This window comes from Oncorhynchus nerka, linkage group LG2 (genome assembly GCF_034236695.1).
Source record: "Oncorhynchus nerka isolate Pitt River linkage group LG2, Oner_Uvic_2.0, whole genome shotgun sequence".
NCBI lineage: Eukaryota > Metazoa > Chordata > Actinopteri > Salmoniformes > Salmonidae > Oncorhynchus > Oncorhynchus nerka.
The window spans coordinates 21796955-21816728 of NC_088397.1; the positions used below are offsets into that span (position 1 = coordinate 21796955).

The 19774-nt window shown below is 45.2% G+C and overlaps 1 protein-coding gene across 1 annotated transcript in view; it reads left to right on the top strand.

The window, feature by feature from the left end:
* Positions 1-19774, top strand: part of LOC115121805 (fibronectin type III domain-containing protein 3B-like) — a 149549-nt gene that overhangs the window by 24206 nt on the left and 105569 nt on the right. The window contains 2 exon segments of the mRNA XM_065024546.1: positions 9106-9248; positions 11828-11903. Of these exon segments, the coding sequence (XP_064880618.1) occupies positions 9135-9248; positions 11828-11903 (190 nt within the window). The 5' untranslated portion in view covers positions 9106-9134.

Consider the following 19774-nt stretch of genomic DNA (forward strand, 5'->3'; position numbering starts at 1 on the left):
CCTCGGGTTGTTTTTACAATCTATAATCAATCATATTTCAACCGGGACTGTAGCTTCTTCAATAGGAGAGAGAAAATGTCTGCTCCAAGCTGTTGCGCATGCAAAACGCTTCTGGCACCCAGCCATCCACTGACGTGATGTGATCTTTCTCGCTCATTTTTAAAAATAAAATCCTGAAACGATGCCTAAAGACTGTTCACACAATGGGGAAGCCATAGGAAAAGGAATCTGGTTGATATCCCTTTAAATGGAGCAAAGGCAGGCTATGGAACAGAGAGTCAGGAAAAACAGCACTTCCGGGTTGGATTTTCCTTCCTTTCAGGTTTTCACCTGCAATATCAGTTCTGTTCTACTCAGTCAATATTTTGACAGTTTTGGAAACTTTAGAGTGTTTTCTATCCTAATCTGACAATTATATGCATATTCTAGATTCTGGGCCTGAGAAATAGGCAGTTTCATTTGGGTACGTTTTTCATCCAAACATCAAAATACTGCCCCCTACACTCAACAGGTTAAACACAATTATACAGTATTTTTTTTATTTTTTATTTCACCTTTATTTAACCAGGTAGGCTAGTTGAGAACAAGTTCTCATTTGCAACTGCGACCTGGCCAAGATAAAGCATAGCAGTGTGAACAGACAACACAGAGTTACACATGGAGTAAACAATTAACAAGTCAATAACACAGTAGAAAAAAAAGGGGCAGTCTATATACAATGTGTGCAAAAGGCATGAGGTGGTAGGCGAATAATTACAATTTTGCAGATTAACACTGGAGTGATAAATGATCAGATGGTCATGTATTGGTGTGCAAAAGAGCAGAAAAGTAAATAAATAAAAACAGTATGGGAATGAGGTAGGTGAAAATGGGTGGGCTATTTACCAATAGACTATGTACAGCTGCAGCGATCGGTTAGCTGCTCAGATAGCTGATGTTTGAAGTTGGTGAGGGAGATAAGTCTCCAACTTCAGCGATTTTTGCAGTCCGTTCCAGTCACAGGCAGCAGAGTACTGGAACGAAAGGCGGCCAAATGAGGTGTTGGCTTTAGGGATGAACAGTGAGATACACCTGCTGGAGCGCGTGCTACGGATGGGTGTTGCCATCGTGACCAGTGAACTGAGATAAGGCGGAGCTTAACCTAGCATGGACTTGTAGATGACCTGGAGCCAGTGGGTCTGGCGACGAATATGTAGCGAGGGCCAGCCGACTAGAGCATACAAGTCGCAGTGGTGGGTGGTATAAGGTGCTTTAGTGACAAAACGGATGGCACTGTGATAGACTGCATCCAGTTTGCTGAGTAGAGTGTTGGAAGCCATTTTGTAGATGACATCGCCGAAGTCGAGGATCGGTAGGATAGTCAGTTTTACTAGGGTAAGCTTGGCGGCGTGAGTGAAGGAGGCTGTGTTGCGGAATAGAAAGCCGACTCTTGATTTGATTTTCGATTGGAGATGTTTGATATGAGTCTGGAAGGAGAGTTTGCAGTCTAGCCAGACACCTAGGTACTTATAGATGTCCACATATTCAAGGTGGGAACGATCCAGGGTGGTGATGCTAGTCGGGCATGCGGGTGCAGGCAGCGATCGGTTGAAAAGCATGCATTTGGTTTTACTAGCTTTTAAGAGCAGTTGGAGGCCACGGAAGGAGTGCTGTATGGCATTGAAGCTCGTTTGGAGGTTAGATAGCACAGTGTCCAATGACGGGCCGAAAGTATATAGAATGGTGTCGTCTGCGTAGAGGTGGATCAGGGAATCGCCCACAGCAAGAGCAACATCATTGATATATACAGAGAAAAGAGTCGGCCCGAGAATTGAACCCTGTGGCACCCCCATAGACTGCCAGAGGACCGGACAGCATGCCCTCTGATTTGACACACTGAACTCTGTCTGCAAAGTAATTGGTGAACCAGGCAAGGCAGTCATCCGAAAAACCGAGGCTACTGAGTCTGCCGATAAGAATATGGTGATTGACAGAGTCGAAAGCCTTGGCAAGGTCGATGAAGACGGCTGCACAGTACTGTCTTTTATCGATGGCGGTTATGATATCGTTTAGTACCATGAGCGTGGCTGAGGTGCACCCGTGACCGGCTCGGAAACCAGATTGCACAGCGGAGAAGGTACGGTGGGATTCGAGATGGTCAGTGACCTGTTTGTTGACTTGGCTTTCGAAGACCTTAGATAGGCAGGGCAGGATGGATATAGGTCTATAGCAGTTTGGGTCCAGGGTGTCTCCGCCTTTGAAGAGGGGGATGACTGCGGCAGCTTTCCAATCCTTGGGGATCTCAGACGATATGAAAGAGAGGTTGAACAGGCTGGTAATAGGGGTTGCGACAATGGCGGCGGATAGTTTCAGAAATAGAGGGTCCAGATTGTCAAGCCCAGCTGATTTGTACGGGTCCAGGTTTTGCAGCTCTTTCAGAACATCTGCTATCTGGATTTGGGTAAAGGAGAACCTGGAGAGGCTTGGGCGAGGAGCTGCGGGGGGGCGGAGCTGTTGGCCGAGGTTGGAGTAGCCAGGCGGAAGGCATGGCCAGCCGTTGAGAAATGCTTATTGAAGTTTTCGATAATCATGGATTTATCGGTGGAGACCGTGTTACCTAGCCTCAGTGCAGTGGGCAGCTGGGAGGAGTTGCTCTTGTTCTCCATGGACTTCACAGTGTCCCAGAACTTTTTGGAGTTGGAGCTACAGGATGCAAACTTCTGCCTGAAGAAGCTGGCCTTAGCTTTCCTGACTGACTGCGTGTATTGGTTCCTGACTTCCCTGAACAGTTGCATATCACGGGGACTATTCGATTTATAAGGAATTGGCAACTCGTTCTTATTCTTGGAAATAAGGTAGGCAACTTGATTTCAACATCTGAACAAAGTGGACAGGCTAGCATGCTGGTCAAAGAGTTGGAGATGGACAGAAGGGTGTGTTCATAACAATTCAACTGTTCTACCTTGTTAGCCAACAGATAGATCCAAGTTGGCTAAACTTGAAATATAAAGATTAGCTGGCTACTAACTAGCACGTGGGCTTGTGCTTGAGAGATTGTTGGTGAGACCTGTGTTCCTTTTCTATAATGCCTGTTACAAGAAGTTAGTCGTTATTAGTGAATGCATCATGCATGGTTGTAGTAAAATGTGTAATAGAAGGGGGGTATTTCCATAGACATATTTGAAAGCCAGTGATTATTGCATAAAAAAAGAAAGCAGATTCAACTATTTTGATAAAATAATGACATTATAAGTGGGCCTTACGGTTGTGGAAAGCTTAGCCTATGTCACGTTGTATAAGGATCGGAGACAGGCGCAGGAATATGTCATAGTTTTTTTTATTACTCCACCCAAAATACAACGTGTCATGAAAAGGCATGGGGACGAAGCCCAAACAAACATGTATATAAAATACACAGGGATGTAACCCAAACAGAAGAGCGAGGATAAACCTCTAAAGATTACACGGGACGAGACCCGTACTAACGATACGCGGGACGAGACCCGTACTAACGATACGCGGGACGAGACCCGTACTAACGATACGCGGGACGAGACCCGTACTAACGATACGCGGGACGAGACCCGTACTAACGATACGCGGGACGAGACCCGTACTAACGATACGCGGGACGAGACCCGTACTAACGATCGCGCGGGGAGACCCGTACTAACGATACGCGGGACGAGACCCGTACTAACGATACGCGGGGCCGAGACCCGTACTAACGATACGCGGGACGAGACCCGTACTAACGATACGCGGGGCGAGACCCGTACTAACGATACGCGGGGCGAGACCCGTACTAACGATACGCGGGACGAGACCCGTACTAACGATACGCGGGACGAGACCCGTACTAACGATACGCGGGACGAGACCCGTACTAACGATACGCGGGACGAGACCCGTACTAACGATACGCGGGACGAGACCCGTACTAACGATACGCGTAGCACGAAAGCCGAAACTACTAAGCACAGGTACTCACAAGTAGAAGTCGACCGATTAATCGTCATGGCAGATTAGGGACGATTTCAAGTTCATGACAATCGGTAATCGGCACTTTTGGACGCCGATTATGGTCGATTACATTGCATTCCACGAGGATACTGTGTGGTAGGCTGACCACCTGTTACGCGAGTGCAGCAAGGAGTCAAGGTAAGTTGCTAGCTGGCATTAAATTGATCTTATAAAAACAATAAATCAATTATAATCACTAGTTAACTACACATGATTGATGACATTACTAGGTTAACTAGCTTGTCCTGCGTTGCATATAATCAATGTGGTGCCTGTTAACTTATCATCGAATCACAGCCTACTTCGCCAAATGGGGTATGATTTAACAAAAGTGCATTTGCGAAAAAAGCACAATCGTTGCACGAATGTACATCAATGCCTTTCAGTGGCAATGTACATCAATGCCATAAACATCAATGCCTTTCAATGGCAATGTACATCAATGCCTTTCAATGGCAATGTACATCAATGCCTTTCTGAAAATCAATACACAGAAGTATATTTTTTTAAACCTGCATATTTAGTTAAAACAAATTCATGTTAGCGGGCAATATTAACTAGGAAAATTGTGTCACTTCTCTTGCGTTCATTGCATGCAGAGTCAGGGTATATGCAACAGTTTGGGCCGCCTGGCTCGTTGCGAACTAATTTGCCAGAATTGTACATAATTATGACATAACATTGAAAGTTGTGCAACGTAACAGCAATATTTAGACTTATGGATGCCACCCGTTAGATAAAATACGTAACGGTTCCGTATTTCACTGGAACGTTTTGTTTTCGAAATGATCGTTTCCAGATTTCACAATTTTAATGACGAAAGTCTCGTATTTCTGTGTTTATTATATTATAATTAAGTCTAGGATTTGACATTTGATAGAGCAGTCTGACTGAGCAGTGGTAGACAGCAGCAGGCTTGTAAGCATTCATTCAGACTTTACTGCTTTTGCCAGCAGCTCTTAGCAATGCTTGATTCACTGCGCTGTTTATGACTTCAAGCCGATCAACTCCTGAGATTAGGCTGGCAATATAAGAACATCCAATAGTCAAAGGTATATGAAATACAAATGGTATAGAGAGATAGTCGACGCATTATGGTTCCTATAATAACTACAACCTAAACCTAACTGGGAATATTGAACGACCAGCTTTCATATGTTCTGAGCAAGGAATTTAAACGTTAGCTTTTTTACATGGCACATATTGCACTTTTACTTTCTTCTCCAACAATATGTTTTTGCATTATTTAAACCAAATTGACCATGCTTCATTATTTATTTGAGACTAAATAGATTTTATTTGTGTATTATATTAAGTTAAAGTAAGTGTCCATTGTTCATTCAGTATTGTTGTAATTGTCAGTGTTACAAATATATATATATATATATATATATATATATATATATATATATATATATATAGTCGGTATCAGCTTTTTTTGGTCCTCCAATAATTGGTATCGGCATTGAAAAATCATAATCGACCTCTACTCACAAGACTAACAGACATGGGAACAATAACCCACAATACAATGGTGAACAGAGGGCATATACAGTTGAAGTCGGAAGTTTACATACACCTTAGCCAAATACATTTATTTTTCACAATTCCTGACATTTAATCCTAGCAGAAATCCGTGTCTTAGGTCAGTTAGGATCAGACCAGAAGACATTTCTCCAAAAAGTATGATCTTTGTACCCATGTGCAGGTGCAAACTGTAGTCTGCCTCTTTGATGGTGGTTTTGGAGCAGTGGCTTCTTCCTTGCTGAGCGGCCTTTCAGGTTATGTCGATATAGGACTCATTTTATTGTGGATATAGATACTTTTGTACCTGTTTCTTCCAGCATCTTCACAAGGTCCTTTGCTGTTGTTCTGGGATTGATTTGCACTTTTCGCACCAAAGTACGTTCATCTCTAAGAGACAGAACGTGTCTCCTTCCTGAGCGGTATGACGGCTGCGTGGTCCCATGGTGTTTATACTTGCGTACTATTGTTTGTACAGATGAACGTGGTACCTTCAGGCATTTGGAAATTGCTCTCAAGGATGAACCAGACTACAATTATTTTTCTGAGGTCTTGGCTGATTTCTTTTGATGTTCCCATGGTGTCAAGCAAAGAGGCACTGAGTTTGAAGGTAGGCCTTGAAATACATCCACAGGTACACCTCCAATTGACTAAAATGATGTCAATTAGCCTATCAGAAGTTTCTAAAGCCATGACATAATTTTCTGGAATTTTCCACACTTTTTAAAGGCATAGTCAACTTAGTGTATGTAAACTTCTGAACACTGGAATTGTGATACAGTGAATTCTAAGTGAAATAATCTGTCTGTAAACAATTATTGGAAAAATGACTTGTGTCTTGCACAAAGTAGATGTCCTAACCGACTTGCCAAAACTACAGTGGTTGAAAAACAAAGCTGATTTAGAGAAAACATTAAACAAAATCTAGCTATATTAATCGTGAATGGCCCATGAATTTGAAAACATTGAGAGAGGATTTTTAGGCCAGCCCTAGTGTGTCTGTTTGTCTCTGTGTCTGTGTCACTGTGTGTGTCTCTTTGTCTGTGTGTGTGTGTCTGTGTGAACAGCAGCATTGCTCCATTAGTCAGCAGCTCTTTAGTAGTGATATCACTCAGCAGCCCCCAATTACAACACCTACCTCACCTGCCTCCAGAGAGAGGTGTGTGTGTGTAGGGGGGGGGTTGTAGTGTAGTGCTGGCATCAGTATCTGGAGTTAGTGGTTCTGTGTGTGTGTGTGGGGGGGTGTAGTGCTGACGTCAGTATCTGGAGTTAAAGTGGTTCTGTGTGTGTGTAGGGGGGTAGTGTAGTGCTGACCTCAGTATCTGGAGTTAAAGTGGTTCTGTGTGTGTGTGTGGGGGGGTGTAGTGTAGTGCTGTGCTGACGTCAGTATCTGGAGTTAAAGTGGTCCTGTGTGTGTGTAGGGGGTGTAGTGTAGTGCTGACCTCAGTATCTGGAGTTAGTGGTCCTGTGTGTGTGTAGGGGGGGGGGGGTGTAGTGTAGTGCTGACCTCAGTATCTGGAGTTAAAGTGGTCCTGTGTGTGTGTGATCTCATGGGACAGTTTTAAACTCTGTGATGTACAGTTTACTTCATTGAACATTGTAGGCCAGACCAGCCTGTATGTGTACTCTGTCATTTATGTAGTAATGTAGAATTGAACTCTCTCTCTCTAAAGGTAGGCCAGGCCAGTGTGTGTACTCTGTCATTTATGTAGTAATGTAGAATTGAACTCTCTCTCTCTCTCTAAAGGTAGGCCAGGCCAGCCTGTATGTGTACTCTGTCATTTATGTAGTAATGTAGAATTGAACTCTCTATCTCTCTCTAAAGGTAGGCCAGGCCAGTCTGTATGTCTACTCTATGTCATTTATGTAGTAATGTAGAATTGAACTCTCTCTCTCTCTCTAAAGGTAGGCCAGGCCAGCCTGTATGTCTACTCTATGTCATTTATGTAGTAATGTAGAATTGAACTCTCTCTCTCTCTAAAGGTAGGCCAGGCCAGCCTGTATGTCTACTCTATGTCATTTATGTAGTAATGTAGAATTGAACTCTCTCACTCTCTCTAAAGGTAGGCCAGGCCAGTGTGTGTACTCTGTCATTTATGTAGTAATGTAGAATTGAACTCTCTCTCTCTCTCTCTAAAGGTAGGCCAGACCAGCCTGTATGTCTACTCTATGTCATTTATGTAGTAATGTAGAATTGAACTCTCTCACTCTCTCTAAAGGTAGGCCAGGCCAGTGTGTGTACTCTGTCATTTATGTAGTAATGTAGAATTGAACTCTCTCTCTCTCTCTAAAGGTAGGCCAGGCCTGTATGTGTACTCTGTCATTTATGTAGTAATGTAGAATTGAACTCTCTCTCTCTAAAGGTAGGCCAGGCCAGTGTGTGTACTCTGTCATTTATGTAGTAATGTAGAATTGAACTCTCTCTCTCTCTCTAAAGGTAGGCCAGGCCAGCCTGTATGTGTACTCTGTCATTTATGTAGTAATGTAGAATTGAACTCTCTATCTCTCTCTAAAGGTAGGCCAGGCCAGTGTGTATGTCTACTCTATGTCATTTATGTAGTAATGTAGAATTGAACTCTCTCTCTCTCTCTAAAGGTAGGCCAGGCCAGCCTGTATGTCTACTCTATGTCATTTATGTAGTAATGTAGAATTGAACTCTCTCTCTCTCTAAAGGTAGGCCAGGCCAGCCTGTATGTCTACTCTATGTCATTTATGTAGTAATGTAGAATTGAACTCTCTCTCTCTCTCTCTCTCTAAAGGTAGGCCAGACCAGCCTGTATGTCTACTCTATGTCATTTATGTAGTAATGTAGAATTGAACTCTCTCACTCTCTCTAAAGGTAGGCCAGGCCAGTGTGTGTACTCTGTCATTTATGTAGTAATGTAGAATTGAACTCTCTCTCTCTCTCTAAAGGTAGGCCAGGCCAGTGTGTGTACTCTGTCATTTATGTAGTAATGTAGAATTGAACTCTCTCTCTCTCTCTAAAGGTAGGCCAGGCCAGTGTGTGTACTCTGTCATTTATGTAGTAATGTAGAATTGAACTCTCTCTCTCTCTCTAAAGGTAGGCCAGGCCAGTGTGTGTACTCTGTCATTTATGTAGTAATGTAGAATTGAACTCTCTCTCTCTCTCTAAAGGTAGGCCAGGCCAGTGTGTGTACTCTGTCATTTATGTAGTAATGTAGAATTGAACTCTCTCTCTCTCTCAAGGTAGGCCAGGCCAGTGTGTGTACTCTGTCATTTATGTAGTAATGTAGAATTGAACTCTCTCTCTCTCTCTCTAAAGGTAGGCCAGGCCAGTGTGTGTACTCTGTCATTTATGTAGTAATGTAGAATTGAACTCTCTCTCTCTCTCTAAAGGTAGGCCAGGCCAGTGTGTGTACTCTGTCATTTATGTAGTAATGTAGAATTGAACTCTCTCTCTCTCTCTAAAGGTAGGCCAGGCCAGTGTGTGTACTCTGTCATTTATGTAGTAATGTAGAATTGAACTCTCTCTCTCTCTCTCTAAAGGTAGGCCAGGCCAGTGTGTGTACTCTGTCATTTATGTAGTAATGTAGAATTGAACTCTCTCTCTCTCTCAAGGTAGGCCAGGCCAGTGTGTGTATCCATGAATGTACGTCACCATGATGATGACCGACCAGCTGATGGACTTAGCTCCGCCTCCGCTGCTGAACGGGGAGCTGCCGCTGATGCAACACATGGTTAATGGAGACGCAGCGCAACAGGTTGGTAACACACACACACACACACACACGCACATTGTACAAGTTCGGCTAGTGTGAAGGAGGTGTCCCCCTCAAGCCCTTCCCTGAGGGAAATCCTTAAGGAGCGTTTTCATTGTAACACCCAATAAAGAAGGTTCCTACTAGGGATCAAAGAGGACTGTCAGGCAGGCTGGTCAGATGACTATCTGCAGAAAACCCAGACACCGAGACGGGCTGTGTGTGTGTGTGTGTGTGTGTGTGTGTGTGTGTGTGTGTCTTGTCTACCTGTAGAGGTAAAAGCCCTCGGATAACAATTGAAGACATAACACATGAACAGACAGACAGTTTGTTCGTGGATGTAGTGCTGTATCACTATACACCTTGTGGGCGTGTCTCTATGTGATGGGGCTCTCCTCTGTAAACCTGGGCCGCCCGCTAGTACGTGCCGTGGTTCCCATAGCAACAGCAGCAGCAGACAATGCAGGAAGTGTGTGTGTCCGTTTGCATGTGAGGGGAAAGGGAGAGAGCAGCTTAACGTCGCTATGGGAAGACGCGGATTGAACAGGAGGGGATATGAACGGGCTGGGAAGAAGACACACCTGTAGCACGTGTAGTGTGTGTTTGCGTGGTTTGTGTGTGTGGTGGGCTTGCGGGGTTTGTGGGTTTGCGGGGTTTGTGTGTGGTGGGTTTGCGGGGTGTGTGTGTGTTGGGTTTGCGGGGTTTGCGTGCGTGTGTGGTGGGTTTGCAGGGTTTGTGTGTGGGTTTGCGGGATTTGTGTGTGTGTGGTGGGTTTGTGTGTGTGTGTGTGTGTGGTACGTTTGCGGGGTTTGTGTGTGTGCGTGGTGGGTTTGCTGGGTTTGTGTGTGTGCGTGGTGGGTTTGCGGGGTTTGTGTGTGTGTGTGTGTGTGTGTGTGGTGTGTATGAATGTGCCATGGCAGGACATGTGTTCCATGTCTACAGCCACAGTCTCAGCAACCTCCACATGGACATCATGACGGTAAGATGCTTCACACTCAAACAGCCTGCAAATATATGCAGTTGTCTTGAGTGTTTGAGGCCTGGGGGGTGTGTGTGTGTGTGTGTGTGTGTGTGTGTGTGTGTGTGTGTGTTTGTCCTGACTGAGTGTGAGTAACGTCTTTGTTTCCTTCTCATGTATGTCTGTGATCGTTGTGTGGTGTCTGAACCGGTCTGTGATCGATGTGTTGTGTCTGAACCGGTCTGTGATCGATGTGTGGTGTCTGAACCGGTCTGTGATCATTGTGTTGTGTCTGAACCGGTCTGTGATCGATGTGTTGTGTCTGAACCGGTCTGTGATCGATGTGTTGTGTCTGAACCGGTCTGTGATCGATGTGTTGTGTCTGAACCGGTCTGTGATCGTTGTGTTGTGTCTGAACCGGTCTGTGATCGTTGTGTCTGAACCGGTCTGTGATCGTTGTGTCTGAACCGGTCTGTGATCGTTGTGTCTGAACCGGTCTGTGATCGTTGTGTCTGAACCGGTCTGTGATCGTTGTGTCTGAACCGGTCTGTGATCGTTGTGTCTGAACCGGTCTGTGATCGTTGTGTCTGAACCGGTCTGTGATCGTTGTCGGTCTGTGATCGTTGTGTCTGAACCGGTCTGTGATCGTTGTGTCTGAACCGGTCTGTGATCGTTGTGTCTGAACCGGTCTGTGATCGTTGTGTCTGAACCGGTCTGTGATCGTTGTGTCTGAACCGGTCTGTGATCGTTGTGTCTGAACCGGTCTGTGATCGATGTGTGGTGTCTGAACCGGTCTGTGATCGATGTGTGGTGTCTGAACCGGTCTGTGATCGATGTGTGGTGTCTGAACCGGTCTGTGATCGATGTGTGGTGTCTGAACCGGTCTGTGATTGTGGTGTCTGAACTGGTCTGTGATTGTTGTGTCTGAACCGGTCTGTGATCGATGTGTGGTCTCTGAACCGGTCTGTGGTCTCTGAACCAGTCTGTTATCATTGTGTTGTGTCTGAACCGGTCTGTGATCGTTGTGTGGTGTCTGAACCGGTCTGTGATCGATGTGTGGTGTCTGAACCGGTCTGTGATCGATGTGTTGTGTCTGAACCGGTCAGTTATCATTGTGCTGTGTCTGAACCGGTCTGTTATCATTGTGCTGTGTCTGAACCGGTCTGTTATCATTGTGCTGTGTCTGAACCAGTCTGTTATCATTGTGTTGTGTCTGAACCAGTCTGTTATCATTGTGCTGTGTCTGAACCAGTCTGTTATCATTGTGCTGTGTCTGAACCAGTCTGTTATCATTGTGCTGTGTCTGAACCAGTCTGTTATCATTGTGCTGTGTCTGAACCAGTCTGTTATCATTGTGTTGTGTCTGAACCAGTCTGTTATCATTGTGCTGTGTCTGAACCAGTCTGTTATCATTGTGCTGTGTCTGAACCAGTCTGTTATCATTGTGCTGTGTCTGAACCAGTCTGTTATCATTGTGCTGTGTCTGAACCAGTCTGTTATCATTGTGCTGTGTCTGAACCAGTCTGTTATCATTGTGCTGTGTCTGAACCAGTCTGTTATCATTGTGCTGTGTCTGAACCAGTCTGTTATCGTTTTGTCTGATCTGTCTCTCTGGTCTCGACAGGTGATCCTGGTACAGGTGAATCCAGGGGAGACCTTCACCATCAGAGCGGAGGACGGCTCGCTGCAATGCATCCAGGGTAGGTCACACGCTTATGACATCACAACCCTGAGCCTCAGTTACACCTGTCTCATTTTGATGACCTCATCCCTGTTCTTTGTTGACATCACAACACTGTGCTTAGCTAGATGTGTGTGTGTGACATTCGATGGCTTGTGTTGTACTTTAAACATACTGGTATATAACAAGCTATTATAGACCAGGGGGATTCCTGTAACTCCAAGGGTGTGATTCACTCTGATGACATCACAACAGAGTGATATGTAAATCCCCCACCCTGAATAGGGCCTTTATCTCTCTGTCTCTCTCTCTCTCTGTCACCCCCACCCCCTCCGATGAAGGGTCTCTTTCAGACAGTACAGTCTTGGCTCAGACAGCCCCCCTCCCCTACTATGTTATTCTAGCTAATTACCCAACCCCCATCCTCCACCCAGTGTGCAATTCAATTAGGTCTCAGAGCTTTTGTCAGATGCCAAAGAGACAGACACCCAGACAGACAGGCAGGCAGGGAGAAGATGTGTTTGTACTGCCAGAGTCTCTGAGTGGGTAGGATATGTTTCCAGCCCAGTGTCAGGTACAGGTTGGACCAGACAGCGTATGGGTTAAGGCACCTGCAGACCAGGTTCTGTTTGCTCCTAGCAGAACTTGGCTAGGCGAAAGCCAACGTCTGTGGTAGCATACTCCATTAATAACCTTATACTGCAGTGGGCAGTCAGGGTCACAGAGTGATTCTTGTTAAGTCTTAAACAAATCTACTTTGAAACAAGAGTATACACCTTCACACACATGGTTGTGGGCTTAAAAAGAAGGAGACACCTGCACCATGTCAGATATAGAGTTGAAATGTATTACATTTTGAGTTTGCATCCCAATATTACCCTTTATATACATGACAGATGACTGAAATATACCACATGACCAAAAATATGTGGACACCTGCTCGTCGAACATTCCAAAATCATGGGCATTAATATGGAGTCTGTCCCCCCTTTGCTGCTATAACACTCATCTGGGAAGTGTTTCCCCTAGATGTTGGAACATTGCTGCTATAACAGCCTCCACTCATCTGGGAAGTCTTTCCACTAGATGTTGGAACATTGCTGCTATAACAGCCTCCACTCCCCTGGGAAGTCTTTCCACTAGATTTTGGAACATTGCTGCAGGGACTTCCATTCAGCCACAAGAGCATTAGTGGGGTCGGGCAGTGATGTTGGGCGATTAGGCCTGGCTTGCAGTTCCAATTCATCCCTAAGGTGAGGTCAGGGCTCTGTGCAGGCCTGTCAAGTTCTTCCACAATGACTGATTTCGACAAACCATTTCTGTATGGACCTCGCTTTGTGCACAGGGGCATTGTTATGCTGAAACAGGAAAGGGCCTTCCTCAAACTGTTGCCACAAAGTCGGAAGCACAGAATCATCAAGAATGTATGTTGTAGCGTTCAATTGCCACTTCACTGGAACTAAGGTGCTTAGCCCGTACCATGAAAACAGCCCCAGACCATAATTCATCCTCTACCGAACTTTACAGTTGGCACTATGCTTTACAGTTGGCACTTTACAGTTGGCACTACATCGTGCGAGTAGCGTTTTCCTGGCATCCGCCAAACCCAGATTTGTCCGTTGGACTGCCAGATGGTGAAGTGTGATTCATCACTCCAGAGAAGGCGTTTCCACTGCTCCAGAGTCCAATGGCGGCGAGCTTTACACCACTCCAGCCAAGCAACCAAGGACAGATGATTTTTACACGCTACGCACTTCAGCACTCTGCGGTCCGGTTCTGTGAGCTTGTGTGGCCTACTACTTCGCGGCTGAGCCGTTGTTGCTCCTAGACGTTTCCACTTCACAATAACAGCACTTACAGTTGACCAGGGCAGCTCTAGCAGGGCAGAAATTTGACTAACTGACTTGTTGGAAAGGTGGAATCCTATGATGATGCCACGTTGAAAGTCACTGGGCTCTTCAGTAAGGCCATTCTACTGCTAATGTTTGTCTATGGAGATTGCATGACTGTGTGCTCAATTTTATACACCTGTCAGCAACAGGTGAAATTGACAAATCCACTCATTTGAAGGGTTGTCCACATTTTTACATAACGACACATTTATATATTATTTTTTAAATATAATTTGGATTAATTATGAAAAATATTAATAAATCAAATCAAATCAAATCAAATTTATTTATATAGCCCTTCGTACATCAGCTGATATCTCAAAGTGCTGTACAGAAACCCAGCCTAAAACCCCAAACAGCAAACAATGCAGGTGTAGAAGCACATTCCACCCATGTGGCGATTTGGTCATAAAATACCTTTGCTTGAAAATCTTGAAAAAATGTGGCAATATTGTTGTTTGTCCCTCTCGAGACACTGTTGCAACAATGTAGCCAGTAACACTTCCTCAAAATAGGCCGAATTAATCTAAGATAAATCAAGAAATCTGTAATACATTTTTGTGTTTTTAGAGGTCTCAGTCATGCAATTATTAGTATTTTTTTTACCCCTTTTTCTCCCCAATTGGTAGTTAGTCTTGTCCCATTGCTGCAAGGTCGAGAGCCGTGCATCCCCCGAAACACAACCCAGCCAAGCCGCACTGCTTCTTGACACAATGCCCACTTAACCCGGAAGCCAGCCGCACCAATGTGTCGGAGGAAAAACCTGGCGACGGTGTCAGCATGCACTGCACCCGGCCCGCCACAGGAGTCACTAGTGCGCGATGGGACAAGGATATCCCTGCCGGCAAAACCCTCCCCTAACCCAGACGACACTGGGCCAATTTTGCCCCGCCCCATGGGTCTCCCGGTCTCGGCCTGCTTCGACAGAACCTGGACTCGAGCCAGAATCTCTAGTGGCACAGCTAGCACTGCGATGCAGTCCCTTAGACCACTGCACCACTCGGGAGGCCCAAGACAAGCAATTTTACACCTAGCTAGGACATTTGGTGCATTATTTCACAAGTGAACAAAATGTGCATGAAAACTAGTCGTCTCGCGTTGATTGACAACAAACACTTCATAGAAAAATCCGGTCCATAGTTCCCATCTCTACCGTTGACCTATCACTGACGAAGGGGTGTAGACTTCAGCTACTGAACTTCCACTTCGAGAACAGCGTGGGAAAACAAACTACTGCCGAACACAAGAAGGAATAACAACTTCTCTAAATCTCCTCATAATATATGCAGGAGGTGTTTGGACTAGATAGCATGCGACAGGCTTTCGGGTTAGACAGTGTGTCTGTGTGTATAGGGGGTGTTACTTTGCACACTCAGGTTGAGGAAGCAGACAGGAGAGGTCACTGGAACAGAACACCCTCTATGACCACACACACACACACACACACACACACACACACACACACACACGCTCAGGTCACTGGGTTTAGTGAGAGTTGGGGTGAAGCAGTGTGTTTGAAGACCAGTTGAGCTGTTCTTTACCGAGTGTGATTACTGAGACCTCAGAGCAGTGTGTGTGTGTGTGTGTGTGTGTGTGTGTGTGTGTGTGTGTGTGTGTGTGTGTACATCTATTACAGAGACTGGAGTTTTATATAAAGTAACCTCTGTTTGACTGGAGTACTGTGGTACACACACTGCTCTGACTGCACCAGTCAATATACTACACTGTCCAAAGACAGATTCTTCAAGACAGAATCTCTATCTCACTCACTCGTTTCCCCTCGCTCTATCTAGGGTTCAATACCGGTGGCCGGTATTCCGGTACTTCCCAACCAAGCTCCTTCCTGTATTCCCGATAAAGATAACGAAGGGTCCCGTGGACCAATAATATAAAAATGTTATGCCCCTGGTTTTTGATCCACTTAACTATTTTCCCTTACCTTCTCTCCCCTCTCCCTCTCTCCCTCTCTCCCCTCTCACTCTCTCCCCTCTCACTCTCTCCCCTCTCACTCTCTCCCTCTCTCCCTCCCTGAACGTTCCCACACTCACATCAAAGGCAGTGACTATAGAGTGTGTGTGAAAGCACCATGCTACGGAATGTGTGTGTGTGTGTCTGTGTGTGTCTGTGTGTGTGTGCTTTTGCCACAGCCATCCTAGAGCTGGCAGGATAATTATGTGTGGGACATCTGTAGGCTTTTGCTGTTGTATTGCTGTTACATGTATGGGTAATGTAGTTTGAAGTATTTCCTGAGCGGGGCGGCTATTACATGTATGGGTAATGTAGTTTGAAGTATTTCCTGAGCGGGGCGGCTATTACATGTATGGGTAATGTAGTTTGAAGTATTTCCTGAGCGGGGCGGCTATTACATGTATGGGTAATGTAGTTTGAAGTATTTCCTGAGCGGGGCGGCTATTACATGTATGGGTAATGTAGTTTAAAGTATTTCCTAGCAGAGCACCTGTTGCAGTGTGGTTGTAGTTTAATGTATTTCCTGAACAGGGCGGCTGTAGTGGCCCCTTCCACTGGCCCCATTGATGTGGTCTCTTTTCCAGTGTGTGTGTGTGTGTGTGTCATCTGCTCAAAGCCAAGAAACTATTTGATTCTCTTTCACCGACACGTGAGACCTTTCCCATATCTCTCTTTCTCTCTCTTTCTATATCCTTATCTATCGCTCTCACTTTCTCTAAGCCAGTTGTCTGTAACATATAGTATGTCCTGCTGTAATTATCCTGCGTGCAAAACTGGTTGCAGTCAATGAATCAGGTTGTATTCTGGTTGCAGAAGGACATGTTGTCCACATCTTTTTAGCAACCAGAAAAATACAAGATGACATCATAGTCATGATGTTGTCATGTTGTCTTTACCTGGATTAGTTGTAATCTGGTTCAATGTCAACTTCTCATCTAGGAAACACATTTACTTGTGCTTGGGTAGGCTTAGTGTTGGGTAGGCTTAGTTTTAGGTAGGCTTAGTGTTGGGTGGGCTTAGTGTTGGGTGGGCTTAGTGTTGGGTAGGCTTAGTGTTGGGTGGGCTCAGTGTTGGGTGGGCTCAGTGTTGGTTAGGCTTAGTGTTGGGTGGGCTCAGTGTTGGGTAGGCTCAGTGTAGGGTGGGCTCAGTGTTGGGTAGGCTTAGTGTTGGGTAGGCTCAGTGTTGGGTAGGCTTAGTTTTGGGTGGGCTTAGTTTTGGGTAGGCTTAGTGTTGGGTAGGCTTAGTGTTGGGTAGGCTTAGTGTTGCGTGGGCTCAGTGTTGGGTGGGCTCAGTGTTGGGTGGGCTTAGTGTGCAAGTGTGTGTATAGGAGGAGCGTAGGGTCACTGTGTTCCAGTTCTGTGACATCATCAGCAGGCGCAGCAGATGCACGGGGGAGGGGCTTGTCAGACTGTGTGAATATATCGAAGTGTGTCTGTGTGTATTAAAAAACAGACTTTTAGAAACTAGAAACAAGGATCTGAAGGAACGGAGGAGAGAGGAGGAGAGAGGAGAGAAGAGGAGAGAGGAGGAGAGAAGAGGAGAGAGGGAGAGAGAGAAGAGGAGGAGAGAGGAGGAGAGAGGAGGAGAGAGGAGGAGAGAAGAGGAGAGAGGAGGAGAGAGGGAGATACAGAGACAAAGAAAGAGAGGCACAGAGACATGAAAAAGTATTTGCCCCCTTTCTGATTTTAAGCATATCAGATCTTCAACCAAAAGCTAATATTAGATAAAGGGAACCTGAGTTTACAAATAACAGCAACAAAAAAAGATCACACTCAATAAGTGGTTGTACCACCTTCAGCAGCGATGACTGCAACCAAACGCTTCCTGTAGTTGTCTCTCACGTCGCTCTGGAGGAATTGTGTCCCACTCTTACATGAAGAACTGCTTAAACTGCTTGTTTCAAGTCCTGCCACAACATCTCGATTGGGATCATTAGGTCTGGACTTTGACTAGTCCATTCCAAAACTTCAAATTTGTTGCTTTTTAGCCATTTTCATGTAGACTTGAATGTGTGTTTTGGATCGTTGTCTTGCTGCGTGCGTGCGTGTGTATAGTGCGTTGGGTTCCACTAGGTTTGGGAAAGATGTAACCATGAGAATGAAAACCTCTCTAGGTGGTGTGTAATGGTATTTGGGCCCACAGGGCCTGGAGTGTCTGAGTTATTGTGGTTCTGTTTGGAGACAACTAAATCATGACAAAACAAAAAGAGAATTACTTTACACATAGGAAAGAATTAACAACAAAAAAACAGAGCAAACTATAATGCTATTTGGCCCTAAACAGAGAGAACAAACACAGTGGCAGAATACCTGACCACTGTGACTGACCCAAACTTAAGGAAAGCTTTGACTATGTACAGACTCAGTGAGCATAGCCTTGCTATTGAGAAAGGCCGCCGTAGGCAGACCTGGCTCTCAAGAGAAGACAGGCTATGTGCTCACTGCCCCAAAATGAGGTGGAAACTGAGCTACACTTCCTAACCTCCTGCCAAGTGTATGACCATATTAGAGACACATATTTCCCTCAGATTACATCGACCCACAAAGAATTAGAAAACAAAATGTTGATAAACTCCCATATCTACTGGGTGAAATACCACAATGTGCCATCACAGCAGCAAGATGTGTGACCTGTTGCCACAAGAAAAAGGCAACCAGTGAAGAACAAACACCATTGTAAATACAACCCATATTTATGTTTATTTATTTTCCCTTTTGTACTAACTATTTGTACATTGTTACAACACTGTATATATACATAACAGGACTTCTATCTGTGTGTGTGTTTGCTCCTGAGAGAGTGCTTTTCCAGATTTGGAATTATTGGCTTCCGGGAAGCTCAGGGATCAACTGGAGCAGTCCTCCCTCCATCCCTCTCTTCTCGCTTTTCTTCCTCTCTTTCTCCATCCCTCTATCTGTCTGTCTGAAAACGTCATCCCTCTTTCCTTCTCTCTGTCCCGTTCTCTCATCCTATCTGGTCTACTCCCTTCAACATCAGCTACTTATGCTTCTGTCTTCTCTTTCGTTCCTTCTTTCTGGCTTGTAGGGGAAAGCCCTTTTCCTTCCGCTCAGCTGTGATAAGCTTAGAGATGAAATAGACAACTGTGATAGGCTCAGAGATGAAAAAGACAGATGTGATAGGCTCAGATATGAAAGAGACAGATGTGATAGGCTCAGAGATGAAAGAGACAGATGTGATAGGCTCAGAGATGAAAGAGACAGATGTGATAGGCTCAGATATGAAAGAGACAGATGTGATAGGCTCAGATATGAAAGAGACAGATGTGATAGGCTCAGAGATGAAAGAGACAGATGTGATAGGCTCAGAGATGAAAGAGACAGGAAATCAGGCTCTGGGGCGGGGCTTAGCCTTGGGGAGCGATGAGTGAGAGACTGGAAAGAAAAGGAGAGGAAGAGAGGGATCAAGACATTTGATAGAGTGATATATAATCGAGATATATATAGATAGATAGAACATGGGTCAATGCAATGTAATGTCTTGCATTCTCTCTCCTTCTTCCTCTCCTTCCCTTTTCCACGCCCCTACTTTTTGTCTGATAAGCCAAAAGCCCCAGGACAACACAGACAGACAGACAGACAGACAGACAGACAGACAGACAGACAGACAGAGAGAGGAATGTTGAGTAGGGAAAGTCCCTGCTAATTTAGAATTTCCAGTATTCTTTCCACTGAACCCTCTCCTTCTTCTCTCCCTCCTTCCCTCGATCTTCCTCTTTCCTTCCCTTGGTCTCTCTCACTTTCTACCTCTTTCTCGCTCTGTCTCTCTATATCTCTCCCTCTCTCTCTCTCTCCGTCCGTCTCTCTCTCTCTCTCTCTGTCTGTCTCTCTGTGATGGACACAAACACCCTGCTGTTCAGACCATGACTCACATAGCAGGAATTTCCCAGATGAAAATGTGGAGAGAGTGAAAGGAGGGAGAGAGGGAGGAAGAGTCTGCTAACATCTATGGAAGAGAGCGAAAGAAAGTTCCTAATGACGTTTATTGAACACCAACTAATTTCTTCACTGAT